Here is an 18260-nt window from a genome sequence, read left to right on the forward strand (position 1 = left end):
TGGTATTTTCTTACAAACTCATTCCAGAAAGGTCTTTTCTTATATGAATTCTTACAGCACTTAATCTTATAATTGGCTGTATAATGTTTTGAATTAACTAGTTTGATTGTAAACTAAATGTCTAAAATGTTGAACCTCCTGTTGCTTGGAAAATATGTGATTGGGCAATATGGTGACAAATAAGATAGTCCCAATTTTGTCTTTCATATTTTTAGCAGTTACTAAGTGGGTTCTATGAACTTGGCATTGTTGTATGCACCTGATAGATAATAACCCATTTTATTTTTAAGCAATTCTCTGTGACATGCATGTTATTTTACTTATTTCATGCAGGTCAAAACTGAGCTAGCCATGATTCAGAACTAGCTTACTATTTTCAAAATCTATGCTCTTGGTTCTTGTATCATCTTAGTGTTTGTATTATCTAGCTTAAACAGTAAAACTGTATTATCTAGCTTAAACAGTAAAACAGAAGCCTCACTAGAGGCTTAGGATTTTCACAAGAGGTCTAAAGTTCAGCAGATGGCAAGATCACCTCCATCTAGAAAAGAAACAAAGGCTTTAGAAAGAAGCTGGAAGAAGAATAGGAAAAATTTGTGAGATGAATTCTTGAGACATGATTGTTCAGAGTATATTACCAGGCGTAGTGAACAATTTAGCGCCATCAGTGGTACTTTAAATGATAAAGAGAAAGTAAACTTAGAAAATTAGGTTGTGGCCAAGTCATATTTATTAAATTTTAAAGTTAGCATACAAAGTAATAAGTTTCATTGTAGCATCTTCATATTTGTATAGCATTATGCTTGGTATTTTGAAAAAGTGGAATAGTGTCATTGTGTACTTTAGAAATATTTAGCTGCAGTAATATATGAGTTTGCAGGGACGAGAAGGAATGCTAAAAATTTGTTGCAGTAGTTTCATGCCAGCCAGGCTACCTAATATGACTGTACCTTTAAAAAAAAATCAAAAGTTATTGCAGTAGTCTGAGTTCAAGAAAAATAATAAGTAGCTAATTATACTATGGCTACTATATAATAAGTAGCTAATAGGAGAACAAGAGGCCATAGTGACCAGTAAAAGATAAGATGTCAGCTGAGGGCCTGAAGAAGGCTCAGCTTTGGGACTCTAGGTAGCTGGAACTGAGCCTGCTGCACAAAGCGTGGTCTCAAAGACCAACTCTTCTGTGAAAGGGGAACAAAAACTACTCTTCCAGACCATTGTAATCCCTGGGGCTGTAACAAGAAGCCAAAGCAAAAATTTCTAGGATTTTCACAAACAAGGCTTTGGGGAGTTTCATTGGAGGAAAAATAAATCAAGTGAAGATGTGCTCAGAAGAGGCATAAACTTTGATGGTCAGCAGACACAAAGAACACAACTGGCATGGCAGCAGCAGGAAAGCAAGACAACCTGAAAGAGACCATAAAACTAATTAGCTTTACAGTGCTTACAGGAGGAAAAGAAAGAATAAAATCACCATGAGTGAATGTAACAGCAGGATAAGAAAAAATACAACTTGTAGGAAGGAAGTGCTCATTGAAGACTTGTTTAGGCCACTGAATTTTTAGACCACGGAAATGAAAATCTGTTGCTTAGACCACTGAAGTGATAATTTATGAATCAGAAGTTGATCCTTTACAAACAAAAGATAAGAATAAAAAAGATAGAAGAGTAGCTAGGAATGTAGAATGGGATGATAGAATGCCTGATGGCAGTTACAGATGGAGAGTTTGGGAAATATGACATTAAAATAATGGCTGAGATTTTCAAGAATTGTTAAAAGATAGGTAAATCTTTATATTTGAGAAGTACTCAGTGTGCTTAAACAGGGTGAATAAAAATAGTCTACAGAGAAACAAATCAAGGAGAAACTATTGAAGCAAACAGAGATCCTTAACCCAACTATGGGGATAAAATGAACACTAATTATATAAACAATTAACTTTCTTATGTACAATAAGAAGGTATTAGAAGAAAGTAGAATATACCTTCAGAACATCTACTGGATATTTTACAGAAAAAGAATGAAACATACATGCATTTAAATAAATTAATATTTAACAGTATGCCAGTAGTGTACCTTTACTATGAATATGCTTCAACAAAAAGATTGAAACCAACTATGGTAGCATACCCCTGCAATCTTAGCATTTACAAGGCTGAGGCAGGAGGACTGTAATTCAAGGCCTGCCTAGGCTAAGAGACTGTTGGGGCTGGTGAGACAGTTCATCAAGTAAAAACATGGCCTGAATTTGATGCCCAGAACCAACTTAAAAAAGATAGAACCATCTCAGCAAAGCTGCCCTCTGACCTCCATGTGTATCCATGGCATCCACACAATAAAATATGCAAATAAATTTTTCCAAGTTTTTTTCTGTATCTTAGAGGGAGTTTTAATGTAGTAGCCATGAACCAGTATTGGTTATGAATGAGTGCAGCTGGGTGGTGGGCACATGGGAATTATATTGTTGGTTCTTTTAAAACATAAAATCAAGCCGGGCATTGGTGGCGAACGCCTTTAATCCCAGCACTCAGGAGGCAGAGGCAGGTGGATCTCTGTGAGTTCGAGACCAGCCTGGTCTACAAGAGCTAGTTCCAGGACAGCCTCCAAAGCCGCAGAGAAACCCTGTCTTGAAAAACAAAACAAAACAAAACAAAAACATAAAATCAAAGTAGAACTAATAGAACCCAGGGCTTCGTATATGCTAGGCCAGTGATCTTCTATGAGCTGTACTCCTTGCCTGTGCTTGTTTAATGCATTGATAGTTACAGTTGTTTAATTTGAAGTAACAAACAAATTCATCTGACAAAATCAGAGGTAGATGTTGGCAGGTATTTGGGGGTAGTAGGACAACAACTCTCCATTGTTGATGGGAAATTTAGTCAAAGCTTCTTTGACAAGTAATTTGATATGTAAAGCTGAAACTATTCATGATATTAATCAGACATTCCCTTTAAAATATATTGACTAGAGAAAGACATACATACATAGACAAAGAATTATTTAAAAGATAGTCATGCCAACATAAGGAGAATATAAAACGACTAGGATATTCATCAGTATAGGCAACAAGTGGATAAACAGTATATGTTAGCCATATAGTACGTAATGGATTAAATATTACACACACAAGCTCTACAGAGAACCTCAGAATTTAATCATTTGAAAGTAAGGTCTTTTAAAATACTGTCATATTGAAATAGGACAGTCCTTGTGGTGGTTTGAATAGGAATGGCCCATGCACTTATGTATTTGAGTGCTTGGTCACCAGGGAGTGACAATATTAGGAAGTGTGACTGTGTTGGAGTAGATGTGGCCTTGTTAGAGGAAGTATGTCATTGTTGGTGGGCTTTGAGGTCTCAAGCCAGGCCAGTGTGGTATTCTCATCCTTCTGTCCACCAGTCTGGATATAGAACTCAGCTATTTCTCCAACACTATATCTGCCTGTGCACTACCTTGCTTCCCACCGTGATGATAATGGATTAAACCTCTGTCCTGGGTAGGGTTTCTATTGCTGTGATGAAAGAAAACATTTAATTGGGGGTGACTTACAGTTCATGTTTAGTCCTTTATTGTCATGGTAGGAAGCATGGTGGCATGCAGGCAAACATGGTGCTGGAGGAGCTGAAAATTCTACATCTGGACCAGCAGGCAGCAGGAAGAGAATGCCACACTGCATGTGACTTGAGCATCTGAAACCTCAAAGCTAATTCCAGTGACACACTTCCTCCAACAAGGCCACATCTTCTAATAGTGCCACTCTCTATTGGCCTATGGTGGGGGCATTTTTATTCAAACCACCACAACCTCTGAAACTGTAAGCCAGCCCCAATTAATTTTTTTTCCTTTATAAGAGTTGCTTCGGTCATGGTGTCTCTTCACAGCAATAGAAACCTTTAAAAGACAGTCCCTAAAATTAGTGATATGCATGTATTTAGAAAAATGAAGAATAGCTATAAAGAACAACCACAAATAAGAGTCCTTATGGTAACACAGAAGATATTGGAGTTATGTCACTACAGTCCATGGAACATCAAGAATTGCTAGAAGTCAACAGCAGCAGGGTGGGGTGTCCCATAAACTTCCAAAAAATATTATCAGAAGACTAGATAGTGAGCGAATAAGTTTCTGTTGTTTCAAAGCACTCTGGCAAATTTTTTCAGCCATACTGGGAATCAAATGAATAACAGAATATTACATAGATGTTAAAATTAACAAATTAGAACTATATTATCAATTTGAGTAAATCTTGAAAAAAATACTGTCAAATGGGAAAAAACCTAATGGCATGGTGCAATTTATGTAGCCCCAGGGGAGACAAGAGGGAAAGAAGGAAACTGTCTCCTAATAGGCTAGTGGAATTGACTGGACAAAGTGAATTTGAACTTCATTATAAAAGTAAATGAAGTGCATTGAAAATTACCACTCAATAAACATGAAATGCCTTTCCATTTGGCATATTCTCCAGGAGAAGTGGACCCCAAAGAGACACGACAATCTTGAAAAAGAATAGAGGTGAGATCTCAGAATTCCTGGTTTTAAAACTTATTACAAAGGCAGAGTGATCAAACTAAGTGGTACTGGCATAAACTTAAGAACCAATGAGTTAGATAAAGATCCTAGGTACAGACTTTTGTGGTATTATCAAATAATGTTCTACAAGGATCCTAGGAACATTTTTGGGGGCTGGGAAAAGTCTACAAAGGGTGCTGAGTAAACAAGATACATACATGCAAAAAAAAAAAAAAAAAACTAGGAGTAGTTGGGCTATAAAGTGATGATGACCTTATATAGAAAGATTAACCCAAAATGTATCAAAGACAAACATAAGAGCTAAACAAGGAAAAAAACTATACCGTTCACCAAAGTTAAAAACTTAATGTGTCAGGCTGGAAGATGGCTCAGGGGTCTTGAGTTCAAGTCCCAGCAACCACATAGTGGCTCACAACCACCTTGAATGAGATCTGGTGCCCTCTGCTGGCATACAGGCAGAAGACATAATAAAATCTTTTTAAAAAAAGAAACAAAGCTTCAGGTGTCACCAGGTGATGGTGGCACATGCCTTTAATCCCAAAGCGTGGGAGGCAGAGGCAGACAGCTCTCTGAGTTTGAGACCCACCTGGTCTGCAGAATGAATTCCAGGACAGCCAAAGCTACACAAGAGAAACCCTGCCTCAAAAAAATATGTGTCAATGGATACCATCAAGAAAACAAAATACAGTCTAAAGGAGAAAATATTTGTAAGTCACATATATAATAAGAAACTTTAAGTGTTTACAGTATATTTAAAAAGAAAAATATGTGCCAGGCAGTAGTGGCACATGCCTTTAATCCCAGTATTTGGGAGGCAGAGGCAGAAGGATCTCTGTGAGGCAGAAGGTACTCTGTTAGTTCAAAACCAGCCTGGTGTACAGAGTTCCAGGACAGTCTGAGCTGTTAGACAGAGAAACAAAACAAAACAAACAAAAAAACTGCTTAAAAAAGTCTTTAAAACCAATATTGACCAAGAACTTAGTATGACATTTCTCCCAAGAAAATAAATTGATATCCAATAAGCAGATTAAAAATATGTCCCTCAGAATCAAGGGAATGAAAAAAACAGTGAGATACCAGCCCAGACTCATTCAAATGTTTGTAGTAATGGAGGATGTGGAGAAAGTAGAATCCTTGTTGTAGTGAGGATTTAAAATTGTTCAACTGCTATGTAAAACAACCCTGTAGGTCCTCAGAAAGTTAACTTGTGACCATTTGACCCAGCCATTCCACTCATGGGAATATGGTTTGAGCTGGAAACAGGTTCAAACATCTACACATAAACCCAGCTCACTACTGCACCAATAGCCAAAAAGAGAAACTTCCCCAAATGTCCATCAGTAGATTAATGGATAGACAGACTATGGTGTGTATCTATATAATAAAATATTGTTCAACCCTGAAAAGAAATGGTATCCTACACTGTGGGTATTTTCCTGTTTTATTCCACTTACCACAGGGGTCAGATAATAGCACATATCTTTGATGGCAACCATATTGTGTACCACCATTTACTTAACTCCATTTTTAGGCATTGCAGTTTCATTTGTTTTCTATAATTTTGTGTTGTGATTTCTTGTCTCATTAATTTCTGTTTTCTAGTCTCTAGAAAAAGCTGGTAAATTGTCATATTTTCCTTACTCATTCCAAAGTATTAAAATTTCTAACAGGATATGCTCTCTACTCACATTTAAATGACAACAATCAATAGGGGTGTTTTTTTTTCAGTTTAAGCAATAAAAATTAAGCATTTTTCTACTCTTTTGTGTTTTAATTTATTTAATTCAATGGATATGGGTGACCTGTCAGCTTGTATGTCTGCACAGTATGCATGCAGTGCCTGCAGAGGCCAGAAGAGAGTGTTGGATCCTCTGGGACTATGGTTACAGATAGTTGTGGGCTGCTGTGTGGGTGCCAGAAATCAAATGTGGGTCCTCTGAAAGGTGCTATGATCTCCAGCCCTTTCGTGTGTTTTAATACTTGAGAGTTTTAATTTAGTATAACAAACATCAACAGGTAAAAGCAAACCAAAATCTCTGATTGTATTCAATATATACCAGGCTTATACTAATGATGTTGAATTGATCAGTGGCTAATTTGCAAGAAACAAAGTTGGGGCATTGTGAGAGGCTGGACATTGCTACTACACAGCTCTTATACATAATAGATTAAACTCACTTGATTTTCCACTGAAATAGTAATTTTTAGAATTAGCTGTTTGAATGTGCTACCACAAAGCATCTCTGAGTTTTATTTGAAATAAAACTGAAAATTATTTTCTAGGATAAAAATCATTTATCGTGACTTATAGAATTTGCAAACTTTAGCTCATCAGTGGTCGCACACACATTTAATCCCAACACTTGGGAGGCAGAGGCTGGTGGATCTCTGAGTTTGAGGCCAGCCTGGTTTACAGAGCAAGTTCCAGGACTATACAGAGAAACCCTGTCTCCAAAAAAAAAAAAAAAAAAAAAACAAAAAACAAAAAACAAAAAAAAAAAACATTATCCTGACAATAATGTCATATAAATTGTAATGCTACCATAATTTTATATAAACACTCAAAGGATTGCCACTTTCAACTGTCTTGATGCAGATTTTCTTTTCAATAGTCACAACACTTAGATTTGTAACCTCAGGAACTGCTGATGAATTCTTGAGCTAAAATTGGGGGCCTGGGGTCTCCCATAGTGCTGTTATTCATAGCACAGTGAACTTAAGGCTTTCTCAACTTTTCTATGTTTCTATTTCTTCTTGCTGAAAAATGGGGCATAGGACTAAAATGTTTCTAATTGAAATGAATCTATTTTAAGCAAATACAATTACTAAAAATGTTAACTTTCATGCTTTAAAAAGATTCTAGCACTCTAGGAATCATGTGCCATCCTATTGAATATTGTAACCTTTAAAAAAAATACTTAGATGTACAACTGTAAAGTAGACTAGAAAAAAATACAACAGATTTTTATTTTCCCTTTAGCATTTATCAATCATATGCCCTGATTTTTTTTAATCTCCTCAATTTCTTTTGGTTTCAGTTTTTTCCCCAGTAGGATAATACAGAAAATTTTCTGCCTGAAGACAGAATAGTTGTTCTCTTGAGATCACATTTAATTTTAAGAGTTATAAATCTATAAATTAAAATGTCCCTTGAGACATGAAAATTTTTCTCTGGTAGACCTCTGACTGCACAGTTGAGAGCTCTGCAGTCCCCATCACTGATCTTGGGTGTGGGTGTAATTGTTGTCATTCCCACTTAAATAGAGTTGCCCCATTTAGTGTATCTTGAACTTATTTTCCTACCTAGTAACAGTCGGGTTTTGTATTAATTCTTCTGTTTTACTCCCCAAAACTTGTTTAATAATTACTCCCTGACTTTATAATGTGTCACCACTGAGGATGTGTACATGAGAATCAAAGGTGACTGTAATCTATACTTAGAAACAGTTATATGAAGGGACAATGAAAGTGTAGTGCAGTAATTTAAGTAAAACTATAAAACGTTGTGGAGGGAACTTAGCAGGATTAATTTAAGTATCCTGGGGAGTTAGGAAGGCTTCTCAGAGAAAACAGTTCTCAGTGGAGGAAGAGTTACTGGGTAGGTCATTTAGAACAGTGTATTCTGGATAGAAAGAAAGTATTCCAAAGGGTCATTAATGTGAGATATCTTGATATTTAGCACCAGTAATTTTAGCTAGCTGAAGATACCTGAGGCAGAGATAAAGGTGAGATAAACTAGAGAGGGAGGCCAGGTCCAGATACCCAGTCTTTAGATGCCCTACAGAGGAACTTGGGATTTTTTTTTTTCATTAGGAAATAGGAAATAATTGGTAGATTTTTAGTAATGAAAAAATTGTGATCAAATTTGTAGGTCTTGAACAAGTTCTGTGACCTCAGAGCCCCCACATTTCCAGGGTTATCTTGGGGACTGAAGAGAAGAATGCACTGAAGAGTAGTAGTACTTAAGACTCTGCATAGTGAATATCGGTTGACAAGTCTGCAAAGCCTATGGCATCTCACCCACCAGCCCACCCCACTAGAGCCTCATCTCTTTATCCCATTTATTCTTCACTAGACCCCAAACTCAAGTTTACTGTGATTATAATTTGCATACTATTGCTTTTTAATCTGTTAGTGGTTATTAAACATTTCTTCTAGATATCAGCTTTTGTTGTGTTGTTGTTGTTGTTTTTTGTTGTTGTTGTTGTTGTTATTTCAAGATAGAGCTTCTCAGATTCACAGTCCTGGCTGTCCTGGAATTCATTGTGTAGATCAGGCTTCTCTCCAACTCACAAAGATCAGCCTGCCTCTACCTCCCAAATGCTGGAATTAAAGGCATGGGCCACCACCACCCAGCTGTTGGCTTTTTATAAACCATCTTTGGAGAAATTTTTGTTTAAGATCCTTTTGCCCACTTTAAAAAAAAAAAACTTCATACATAAATATTGTATCTGTATCACTACCACCCTCATCCTCTCCAATTCATGGTCTCTTTTAATTTTTTGTTTTGTTTTGTTTTGTTTTTTTGTTTTTCTCTGTGTAGCTTTGGAGCCTATCCTGGCACTTGCTCTGGATACCAGGCTGGCCTCGAACTCACAGAGATCCACCTGCCTCTGCCTCCCAAGTGCTGGGATTAAAAGTGTGTACCACCAATGCCCGACTCTTTTAATTATTTTTACATATATATGTATACATATGTATATGCAATATATATATATATGTATATGTATATTATTTGTATATATAACCTACTGAGTCTACTTAGTATTGCTTATTATATCCTAGGCTAACAACTAGATATTGAACATCCTATGTAATAACCCATTCCTGGAGGAAGTTAGTTTTCCATCTCTCAGAAATGTATAGCTCTTCATCTAGGTGTGAGTCCATGTGGCATTTCCCCTGCCCATGTTGGCATGTCAGCTAGTGGTGTCATGGTTCTGGTCTTGTTTGGCAACTATATTGTTGGTGTATTTATTTTTTGTTGCTGCTGTTGTTGTTTTTCTAGACAGGGTTTCTCTGTAGCTTTGGAACCTGTCCTAGAACTCACTCTGTAGACCAGGTCAGCCTCAAACTCTTAAGAGATGCTCCTGCCTCCGCCTCCCTAGTGCTGGGATTAAAGGTATGCACTGCCACTGCCCAGCATGTTGTTGTATTCTCAGTACTTATCTTTATACCCCTCATTAGCAGGTACAGACCATTAGAGAGATCTACACCTGGTCAAAATGCAAAGAAGGGACTGTAGGGTACCCAGTCCCAACTGGTACATCTGCAATGCAACCTCTATAGCCAAGGCTTGGGGAAAATTGCAGAAGAGGAGACAGAAGGATTGCAATTGCCAGAGGCCCGGGATGCCTGGTACTAGATAGTGTATCCTCTAGACATGGCAGGGAAATGCATTTTGGACCATTTTAAAATATTTTAGTAAGAAGAATTCTTTTTCTGAGGGAAGAGCTGGAGAGATGGCTCAGTGGTTAAGAGCACTTATTCTTGCAGATGGCCTGAGTTCAATTCCTAGCATCCACATGGTGGTTTGCAACCATCTGCAACTCCAGTTCCAGGAGATCCAATGCCATCTTCTGACCTCCATGGACATACAGCATGCACGTAGTGTACATAGATATGCGCAGACTAAATACTCTAACATAAAATATATAATTGAAATTTTGGTTTAATTTTGTGTGTAGATGGGGGCCATGTATGTGTGGAGGTCAGGAGCTTTGTGAAATTCAGTCTTTCCTTCCACACTTTACATGGGGTTCAGGGATGTAACTCAGGTTGCTTGCCAGACTTGCACAGCAAATACCTTTACTGCTGGACTGTCTCATCGGTTCAAGATAACTTTTTATGCACTCTGGATACCAGACCCATATCAGGACCGAGACTGTTGTTTTCTAATACCACAAAATAAGTATCTCCCTTTCCTGTAGCTGTGAATTTACATTTCCTCAAAGCCATTCCTAACTTTGTACCTTTTAAAGAGGTACAAGAAGATAAGATGTTTTGTAGGGAACTCTGTTGGCCTGGCTAGCTGTCTTGAGAGGCATGCATCATAGGTTTTTCAGGTTAGAGTCCATGGTTCCTGGGGCACTGTGCCTTCCAGTTCCTGAGAGACTGGCCCACTCCCTCATGTAGTGAAACATTCAAGCCACTTAGTGTTTCTCTGTGTGTTCCCTTAGCTTGTGTCCTGGCAGCTACAGCTGTATTGATCCTGGCAATGCCATTATATTCTGTTGCAGATAAAGGTATAAAAAGTCTAATTGCTCTCAATAAAATTGCCACAGCTTAAGTTTTATGAACCCTCCGACTGGCCTAGTTTCATTCCTCATGGCCATATCAGGTGACCTTGCCCCAGTAAGTAAGCACAGGCACTTACAATGTTTTATATAAATTACAGACCCCCACTTACAACTTTATTGACAAGAAGTATATTCAACCCTAGGACCGTGATCTAGGACTTTGTGACTCCTGCAAGCAATCTGAAGGGGCTGACATAGGACTAGGTTGATTCTCCTATTCCCTTTGCTGTGCTCTTCCCAAAAGGTGTACCAACCAGACCGACCTATGGTTGCCATCAGGAAAAGATGGTGGTCATGCCAATCATGGCTTCATCCTGAATTTTCTAAGTAAATATCTGTTACCACCTACCCCTTGATTATCTAGAAAGTAGCTAAAAGGAAAAGGCTTCTTTCTGGGGACAGTTGCTTTTCATAACCAAAATATAAAGATGAGGAAAAAGTAAGAGAAGGAATCAGAATTTTTGTTTACTTTGGGGGGGTTGTTTTGTTTCTGGTAGTTTATGTCTCTGGCTGTCCTAGAACTCACTATGTAGATACAGAGATCCATCTGCCTAGAGTCAACTTTTGGAGTTGATGTTTGAGGAAGACTTTTCAGTATTCAGCAATCCCAGATGTCTGTAGACAATAGGTAACATGGAGGTTGCATACACTATTTTTGACTCCTGGCTTTAGCAGTGAAAGGTATACTGTTGGCTGACTGCAAACTGTCTGAAATGCTAAAAACATGACAAGGTTACTTTCAAGATTTACAATAGTGTGGTCCAGCTTAGTTGACCTTATGGGAATGGCAGCAATATAGTCACCTGAGAATCACAGTCTCAGGACACTGTCATAGCTCCAAGAGGAAATCAAAACGCCACAATAAATCAAATCTGTTGTAAGAGAGCAGGGGAAATGTCCCAGGCAGAGTGGTTTCCTTCATTACAAGATAACTGCCAATTTTAGACAAGAGCCACACAGAAATGTCATCTTGTTAGATTTATCCAGTAGTGGAGCATTTGTTTAACACTGAAAGCAACGACTAAGGAGTGTAGTCCTCTTCTCTGTCCAGTCTGCAGTGGTGGATACATTGTTTTCTCCAACTCATGGAAGCAGCTTAGTTACAAGCCCTTGTAGTTGTGAGTGGTAGCCACCCACAATCCAGGAAGAAGGGCCTTAAGAGTTTATCTTCCTATAATTTGAGGTGGTTTGGTTTTAATTTTGTTGCTCTTAGCATACAATTGGTTTACTCAGAAGTTTGTCAAGTCACTTTAAAATTGGAAAAGAAATTATGTAATTGAAAATGGAATGCATTCTAAAGCTGTACAGCATAGAGTCAGAGAAATATGATCACAGTATAGCTCTATAACTGACATTTTAACCGGCTGACAACATGTAAAAATATTTTCTTGAGTAAAATTCCTAAGACCTTGAGTTGAACTAAACCAACTACAACTGGTTCAATACCAAAATTTAACTATCTATTAAATAAAAAAGGACCTTTTACTATTAAAATATGGGAATATAAGTAATGTATTTTTCTTTTAATGTAGCCATAATTTTTCAGCCAAGTAAAGTGTATAATACTTTATATTTCATGTTTTATGATCTAAAAGTGGAAGGGGAAACTGTGTAGGTTCTGTAAAATAACAGCAAGATTTCCCTTGCCACCTCTAAGCCCTATAACCCAGAAATATTAAAGATTTTCAGAGACACCAAGTCTTTGAACATAGCAGGTTTTATGACAAAAATCCATCCCAAAGTAGTATTATTTTTATAATATTTAAATTTCCCTAATCATTCTTATGCATATATATTTGGGGTTCATTACATAAAATATTGAATAATTTGAAAACTTACTTTTTATTTTGTATTCAGTATGGAGATTTATTCCCAGAGTGGGGCTTTTCTGATGCAAAATTGGAATGCTTGTGTAGTCACAACAGCTGTCCCCACACCATGTGGTATCTTCCATTACTTTACTATAGCGATGAATTTTTGGCCCAGTGTTTCAGTAATATTGGACACACATGGTTTTAAGTGGCAAAGCAGTATGCTTATGCATTCATTTGACTTTCACAGCTACAGTTGGCTCTATATTAGAACAGGGAGAATACATTCACACCACAGCCACCCTCATGGCTGCTGGAGTAGCTGGATCACAGTGGGCTCTATTCCTTCTAAAGACACCACTAACTATTGCTGAGGAATTACACATTCACTAAAGGGCCTTGCAGCTGTAGGAGAGGGAATAATGAGTAGCTCAAAGGCCACCCTCAGATTTCAGCCCACAAGTTTTTATTATTACCTATCTTTTAACAATAATTGTAAAAATCATGGCCATGAAATAACTAAAACTGAAAGGAAGTTTGCTGAGGCAATCAGTGATTCTTTTTCAGATTTTCAATACAGGTATTTGATTTAAATAAAATCTTTCCCAGAAAAACAGTAATGCTATGTTATTAGGCTCATTAACAAGAAATTAAAATCTGATTGACTTTTAATATATCGGCTGTTTATGTATGTTTTTAAGAATTCAGTCCATTAAAAATAGAAGTTTTGCCCAGATTTCTGCTAAAACTGATATGGACATCAGGTGATTTGCTGTGCTCTGAAGCACACTGCACTGGTGTGATTTTGGTTTGAGTGCTGTTTCAATGAGGAGCTTAATGTTCTTCATGGCTTGATTTTGTGCTTCCAGCTTATATTTAAATTCTCAAGCTTAACCCCTTTGCATTTCTGTATACTTATTAGAGCTTTGGGTTTTAACAATATGAATAATATTTTCTTTGAAAATCTAATGTGTTCCTCTAAATGATATCTAAATAACCCATTTTTCCTTAAATAAGGCAAAAGGAAAGGAAAAGAAGGAAAACTCCGCTGTGTAATTTTTAGCTTAAGTGATAGATAATTAAATTTCTGATCTTCATTAAATATCAAAGAAGTTGTAGCCAAATCCAGTGTAGACTACCTTTGTATCTAAGTGAGTTTATGCACGTATTGTGGGGCTGTGCTGATGAATATGTTCCAGGCTTTCAGCCCTTAGTGGATACAAAATAGAATGATTGATAAAATCCTCCCTACTATTGGCTATTATTTACTGACTCTTAAGTGGCAGGTTGTATTTATGCCAATTTATCTGCTTCAGGGAACATTCTTGATAGCAGAACAAAGTGAATAAAAGTAGTTTGCTTTGCAAATGAATGCAAATAAGAGAGCCTTTCGGAAAGCCCTTTAACAGGGGCAGTGCACTGATTATGAGTGAGGCTGCCATTTGGACATGGTGAAAAGAGCATGCTTGAACCATTGATTGGGGGAGACAGTAAAAAGTCAGGAAGGGCCCCTTTGGCTTGCAGTGAGGCAGGCGGATGTCAGTGTGGTTAGAGCACAGTGGGAGAATGACAGGGAGGATTAGTGTCAGGGAGAGGCTTTGCTGGGGCTATGGAGATAGTCCCTGGGGTCACTCACCGCTAACTGTTGTTCTGTGCTGATGGCTCTGTAATGCATACTGCCTGATGGATGCCTGTTCATTATCGGAAATGGTGATTAGAAAAGGTATTTGTTTCTAAGATTTTCTCCACTACCTTTCTTCTTCCCCCACCTCTTTCTTTTTAATTAAAGGGAAATGAGGTGGGCTTCCTTCATCTCCCATTTAGTGTCAAAGTGACTACTGCCTCTGATGGTGGTAGCTTATGCCAGAATCTGATTGTCATATTATGTTTCTTTTCCTTATCCAACAGTGATTTATGTTTTTTTTAACTTGGTTTTAGGTTTTAACCATTGGTAGTCACTAGTAGTGAAATTCAGGAATATGTTGCTGCTAGAATTTTTGTGCAGTTTTGTAGTCTTTAAGGTGTTTCCACAATTTCAACTGTGAAAAGCTTTGCATGGACTGGACGGTTCCCATCTTGGTGTAAGAGTTCCTAATCTTACTTGTTCTCAAGTTTTACAGAATGCTAGCATTTGGCAAATTAAACATTTCTAAAGTTGATTATTGCTATTGTTACATAGAATGAGCACAATTCTGATTCTCAGTGCTTTTATCTTTAGATTTTCATATTTACGTCTAAGAACCATTTTGTTTTCTTTTATAGTATTTTTTACTTGAAAACTTTGCTAGCCATGTTATGTGAGTTATATGAGCAGAACAATATTTTGTAGCAAGAATTTTTTATAGACTTTGATAATGGTTTTTATTTTAATGTACAGTTGGTCTTTTTTAAAGTGTCTTCAAAAACATGGTTTTGTATTATTCAGTACTTCAATTTTCTTATGTGCATACAAAAATCTCTGAAAGACTGGTAGTACTCCATTCTGCTGATAAAGATGCTGCCTCAGCCTTTGACTAAGCTTAACTAGATGCTTAGTACTATTGGTCATTGCAGAAAGGGTTTTGCCAATAAATTGTTTCACAGGCTAGTTAGTGTTTTAGTACTCATTTTTCTAATTACTTTTTCTTTAATGTTTTACAGGCACCTGAATGGACAGAAGAGGACCTCAACCAGCTGACAAGAACTATGGTTAAGTTCCCAGGAGGGACCCCAGGTCGATGGGAAAAGATTGCCCATGAATTGGGTCGATCTGTGACAGATGTGAGTTCATTGAGATTTGCATTGTATGGGGAGTGACAAACCAGAACAAGCCAACCATGCAGGAGGCAGACTTAGATGGGCCCTGGGTTATCTAACTGTGGAGAAAGGACCTGGGGCTGAACCATTAATGAAATAAACAAGAAGCAGATGTGAGTCCATCCCCTCCCTGTTCCACAGTTAACAGCAGTGTGAAGAACTGTAGTGCTCAGAGACTTAAGCTACTGAAACCTAATCACAGAAGACAGTGTTAGGTTCTGTGTTTATATTGACCCTTCAATCATGGAAAAGACAGTTTTCAAAATGATCAGAATTAGAGAGGTGACATTTCAGCCTTAACACTTTAGTACAGATTGCTGGTGTATTTAGACAGGTGGTTGGGATTAATGAAATAAGCACTAGTCTTAGTGCAGATGGAATGTTTCTTTCCAAGATGCTACTGACCATTCATTTTGGCATGCGTGTGTGAATGTCCATACCTAACACCTAGAAGACAGAGTACTGACGGAGGACCTTTTGACACAGCACTTTAGATGTTTTCATTCAGGGAATCTACAGTAGAGCACCTGACATGTGCTAGATCTTCAAGTATCTAATTAGGAGTGAGGACAGGACTCTCCTGTCTCAGTTATCAAACTGATGTTTGTGCAAAGCATAGTAAATACCCTTTACTAAGTTTCCTTTCAATACATCTTGTGGTTTAAAGTTCTTAAAAGAGTTGCTAAAAGCAAAGATTACATTTCCTCTTTAATTCTGTTAGCATGTCTTTAGGTCTTTTTACAATGAGCACACATTTTAATGAGCACACTAGTAAAACACAGCTACCAAAACAATGAGATTTGTTATGATTGCTGTAACTTATTCTTCAGAGTAAACATCTGGGTTTTTTTATTTAGGACTTGCATTGAGAATTTCACTATATATGTATATATATAGTGAAATTTGTATGTATATATAAGTATGATCATGGGACAAAAGTTACTATATCTAGTAACAGATCATTTCTGTGGTTTTGTGAAGTGACCAGTTATCTTTAGCTCATGAGAACCATAGAGATACCTTTTCTTCTTCTAAGAGCACTGCTGAAATGTGCATTTCATTTTCCCATTTTAAGGTATTTTGTAAGGAATGGTATAACTAAACATATTGAAGACATTCCAAGGTTTATATTTTAAACATTATATTTTAATTGCTAAAATCATTCTTAAGCATTCTAAAAATATTGCTTTAAAGAGCCCAAAGCTTTTAACTTGATTGTATAAAGAAAAACAATAGTATGCTAATTAGTGCCTTCTTAAAAGGTAAAGAATAGCAGCTCATACTTTTAATCCCAGCACTTGGGAGGCAGAGGCAGAAGCAGTCAGATCTCTCTGTGAGTTCAAGGCCACCCTAGTCTACAGTGAGTTCCAGGATAGCCAGGACTGTTACACAGAGAAACCCTGTCTCGAAAAACAAAAATAAATAAATAAAAGTTGCTTTTTAGTTTAAAGTAGATCCAATAATCTACACTTCTATTCTTTCCATATCCCCCTTTTATTTATTCATTTACTTATTTTCTCAGAAAAAGATCCTTGAGTCCTACCTCCCTTGCTTAGTTTCCTCCCTTACCATGACCAGTAATAGTTTGCAACCAACTCCCCTAAATGATGACAAACATTCATAACCCACTGAACGGCCAAAAAAAAAAAAACAAACAAACACCAACCCCATCTCTTGGGAATGTGGGTATCATGTTCTCCAGCCTGCTTCCTGTTGTCTAGGGGCAGTGACATCTTTAGGGTACTCTTAGAAAATTGGGATAATGAAGTCCTGGGAGAGCTAGCTTTATCATTTGTTGTCCAAGCTCTGTGTGATGGGAAAGTGTAGAGCTTATCTGAAGTCCTGGCTGGAGTAGTCTGTGAGGCTAGACCATCTCAGCTAGCAGATTTGAAGTTACTCTGGATGTAGGTTTTTGAGGAAACTGCAACAGATCTAAGAGACTGGATCACTTAGGCTACTTGTTTTGTCTTCATTCATGTCCAGTCATTTTGTTCTGAAAACATTTAAACTTTTAAAGGTAACATACATATCTGCATTATTACTGTTAACAATATTATTTCATACTGTTAACAAGTATAGAATGTGCAGTGTGCACTAGTCAGCTAAAGATAATTTGGTCAGCTAGTAGCTATAGCTAGCTCTGCCCTCTGAGTCAAGGTAAACTTTATTGGCACAGCAGAGTGGCAGTGCAAATAGTTCTCCTGCAACATGAAGACTCAGCTAATGTTTTTTTTAAGTAATTCTTATTTTTTTTGATAATTTTATACACATAAATAATGTATCAGTCATATTGTGGTATTGTTTTTTATTTTACTTATGTATTTTATATGTATGGGTGTTTTGCCTGCACCACATTCATGCATGTCATCCTCTAGAGGACAACATAGGAGTTGCAAACAGATGTGAGTTGCCATGTGGGTGCTGGGAATTAAATCCCAGTCCTCTGAAGATCAGCCAGTACTATTGAACTGTCTCTCTAGCCCCCACCAGACTTGTTTCAGTAATGCCCAAGAAAGACTTGAACCAACTAAACCAGTTGAAGTAGTTTCAGCTGGTACAATCCCTTTAGTAGAATGTTAAGTGAAAGTTAATCACACTTTAAAAGGTCACTTACACTTCTTTTTGGCTTGCAGTGTTAATTAGATTTGTTGTCATTAAGTGTTTGATTGTGGAAGAGAAGCCAGGTTCCTTTGGCAGTCACCATCTCCTCTTACAGCACACTGACCTGATCTTCTGGCATCCAGCCCATGTCTGCACAGCTGTTGTTTGACCTTGTTTCCCTACTAAATGTGTAGCTTCAGGCTTGTTTCTTTCCTTCCAGAA

General features: G+C 37.4%; 1 protein-coding gene and 1 long non-coding RNA gene across 4 annotated transcripts in view; one reads left to right on the top strand and one right to left on the bottom strand.

Moving 5' to 3' along the window:
• The window catches only part of Dnajc1 (DnaJ heat shock protein family (Hsp40) member C1), a 137756-nt gene that overhangs the window by 97276 nt on the left and 22220 nt on the right, over positions 1-18260 (top strand). For all 3 annotated transcript variants that reach the window (XM_027405299.2, XM_027405300.2, XM_027405301.2), the window contains one exon: positions 15282-15401. In XM_027405299.2, the coding sequence (XP_027261100.1) occupies positions 15282-15401 (120 nt within the window). The remainder of the gene's footprint in view (positions 1-15281; positions 15402-18260) is intronic.
• On the bottom strand, positions 708-15287 carry LOC118238597. The gene is made up of 2 exons (XR_004769334.1): positions 14278-15287; positions 708-1407 (listed from the first exon to the last, which is right to left on the bottom strand). It is a non-coding gene; the product is annotated as an uncharacterized LOC118238597 (long non-coding RNA).

The sequence above is a fragment of the Cricetulus griseus genome, chromosome 3 (genome assembly GCF_003668045.3).
Source record: "Cricetulus griseus strain 17A/GY chromosome 3, alternate assembly CriGri-PICRH-1.0, whole genome shotgun sequence".
In the NCBI taxonomy this organism is placed as follows: Eukaryota; Metazoa; Chordata; class Mammalia; order Rodentia; family Cricetidae; genus Cricetulus; species Cricetulus griseus.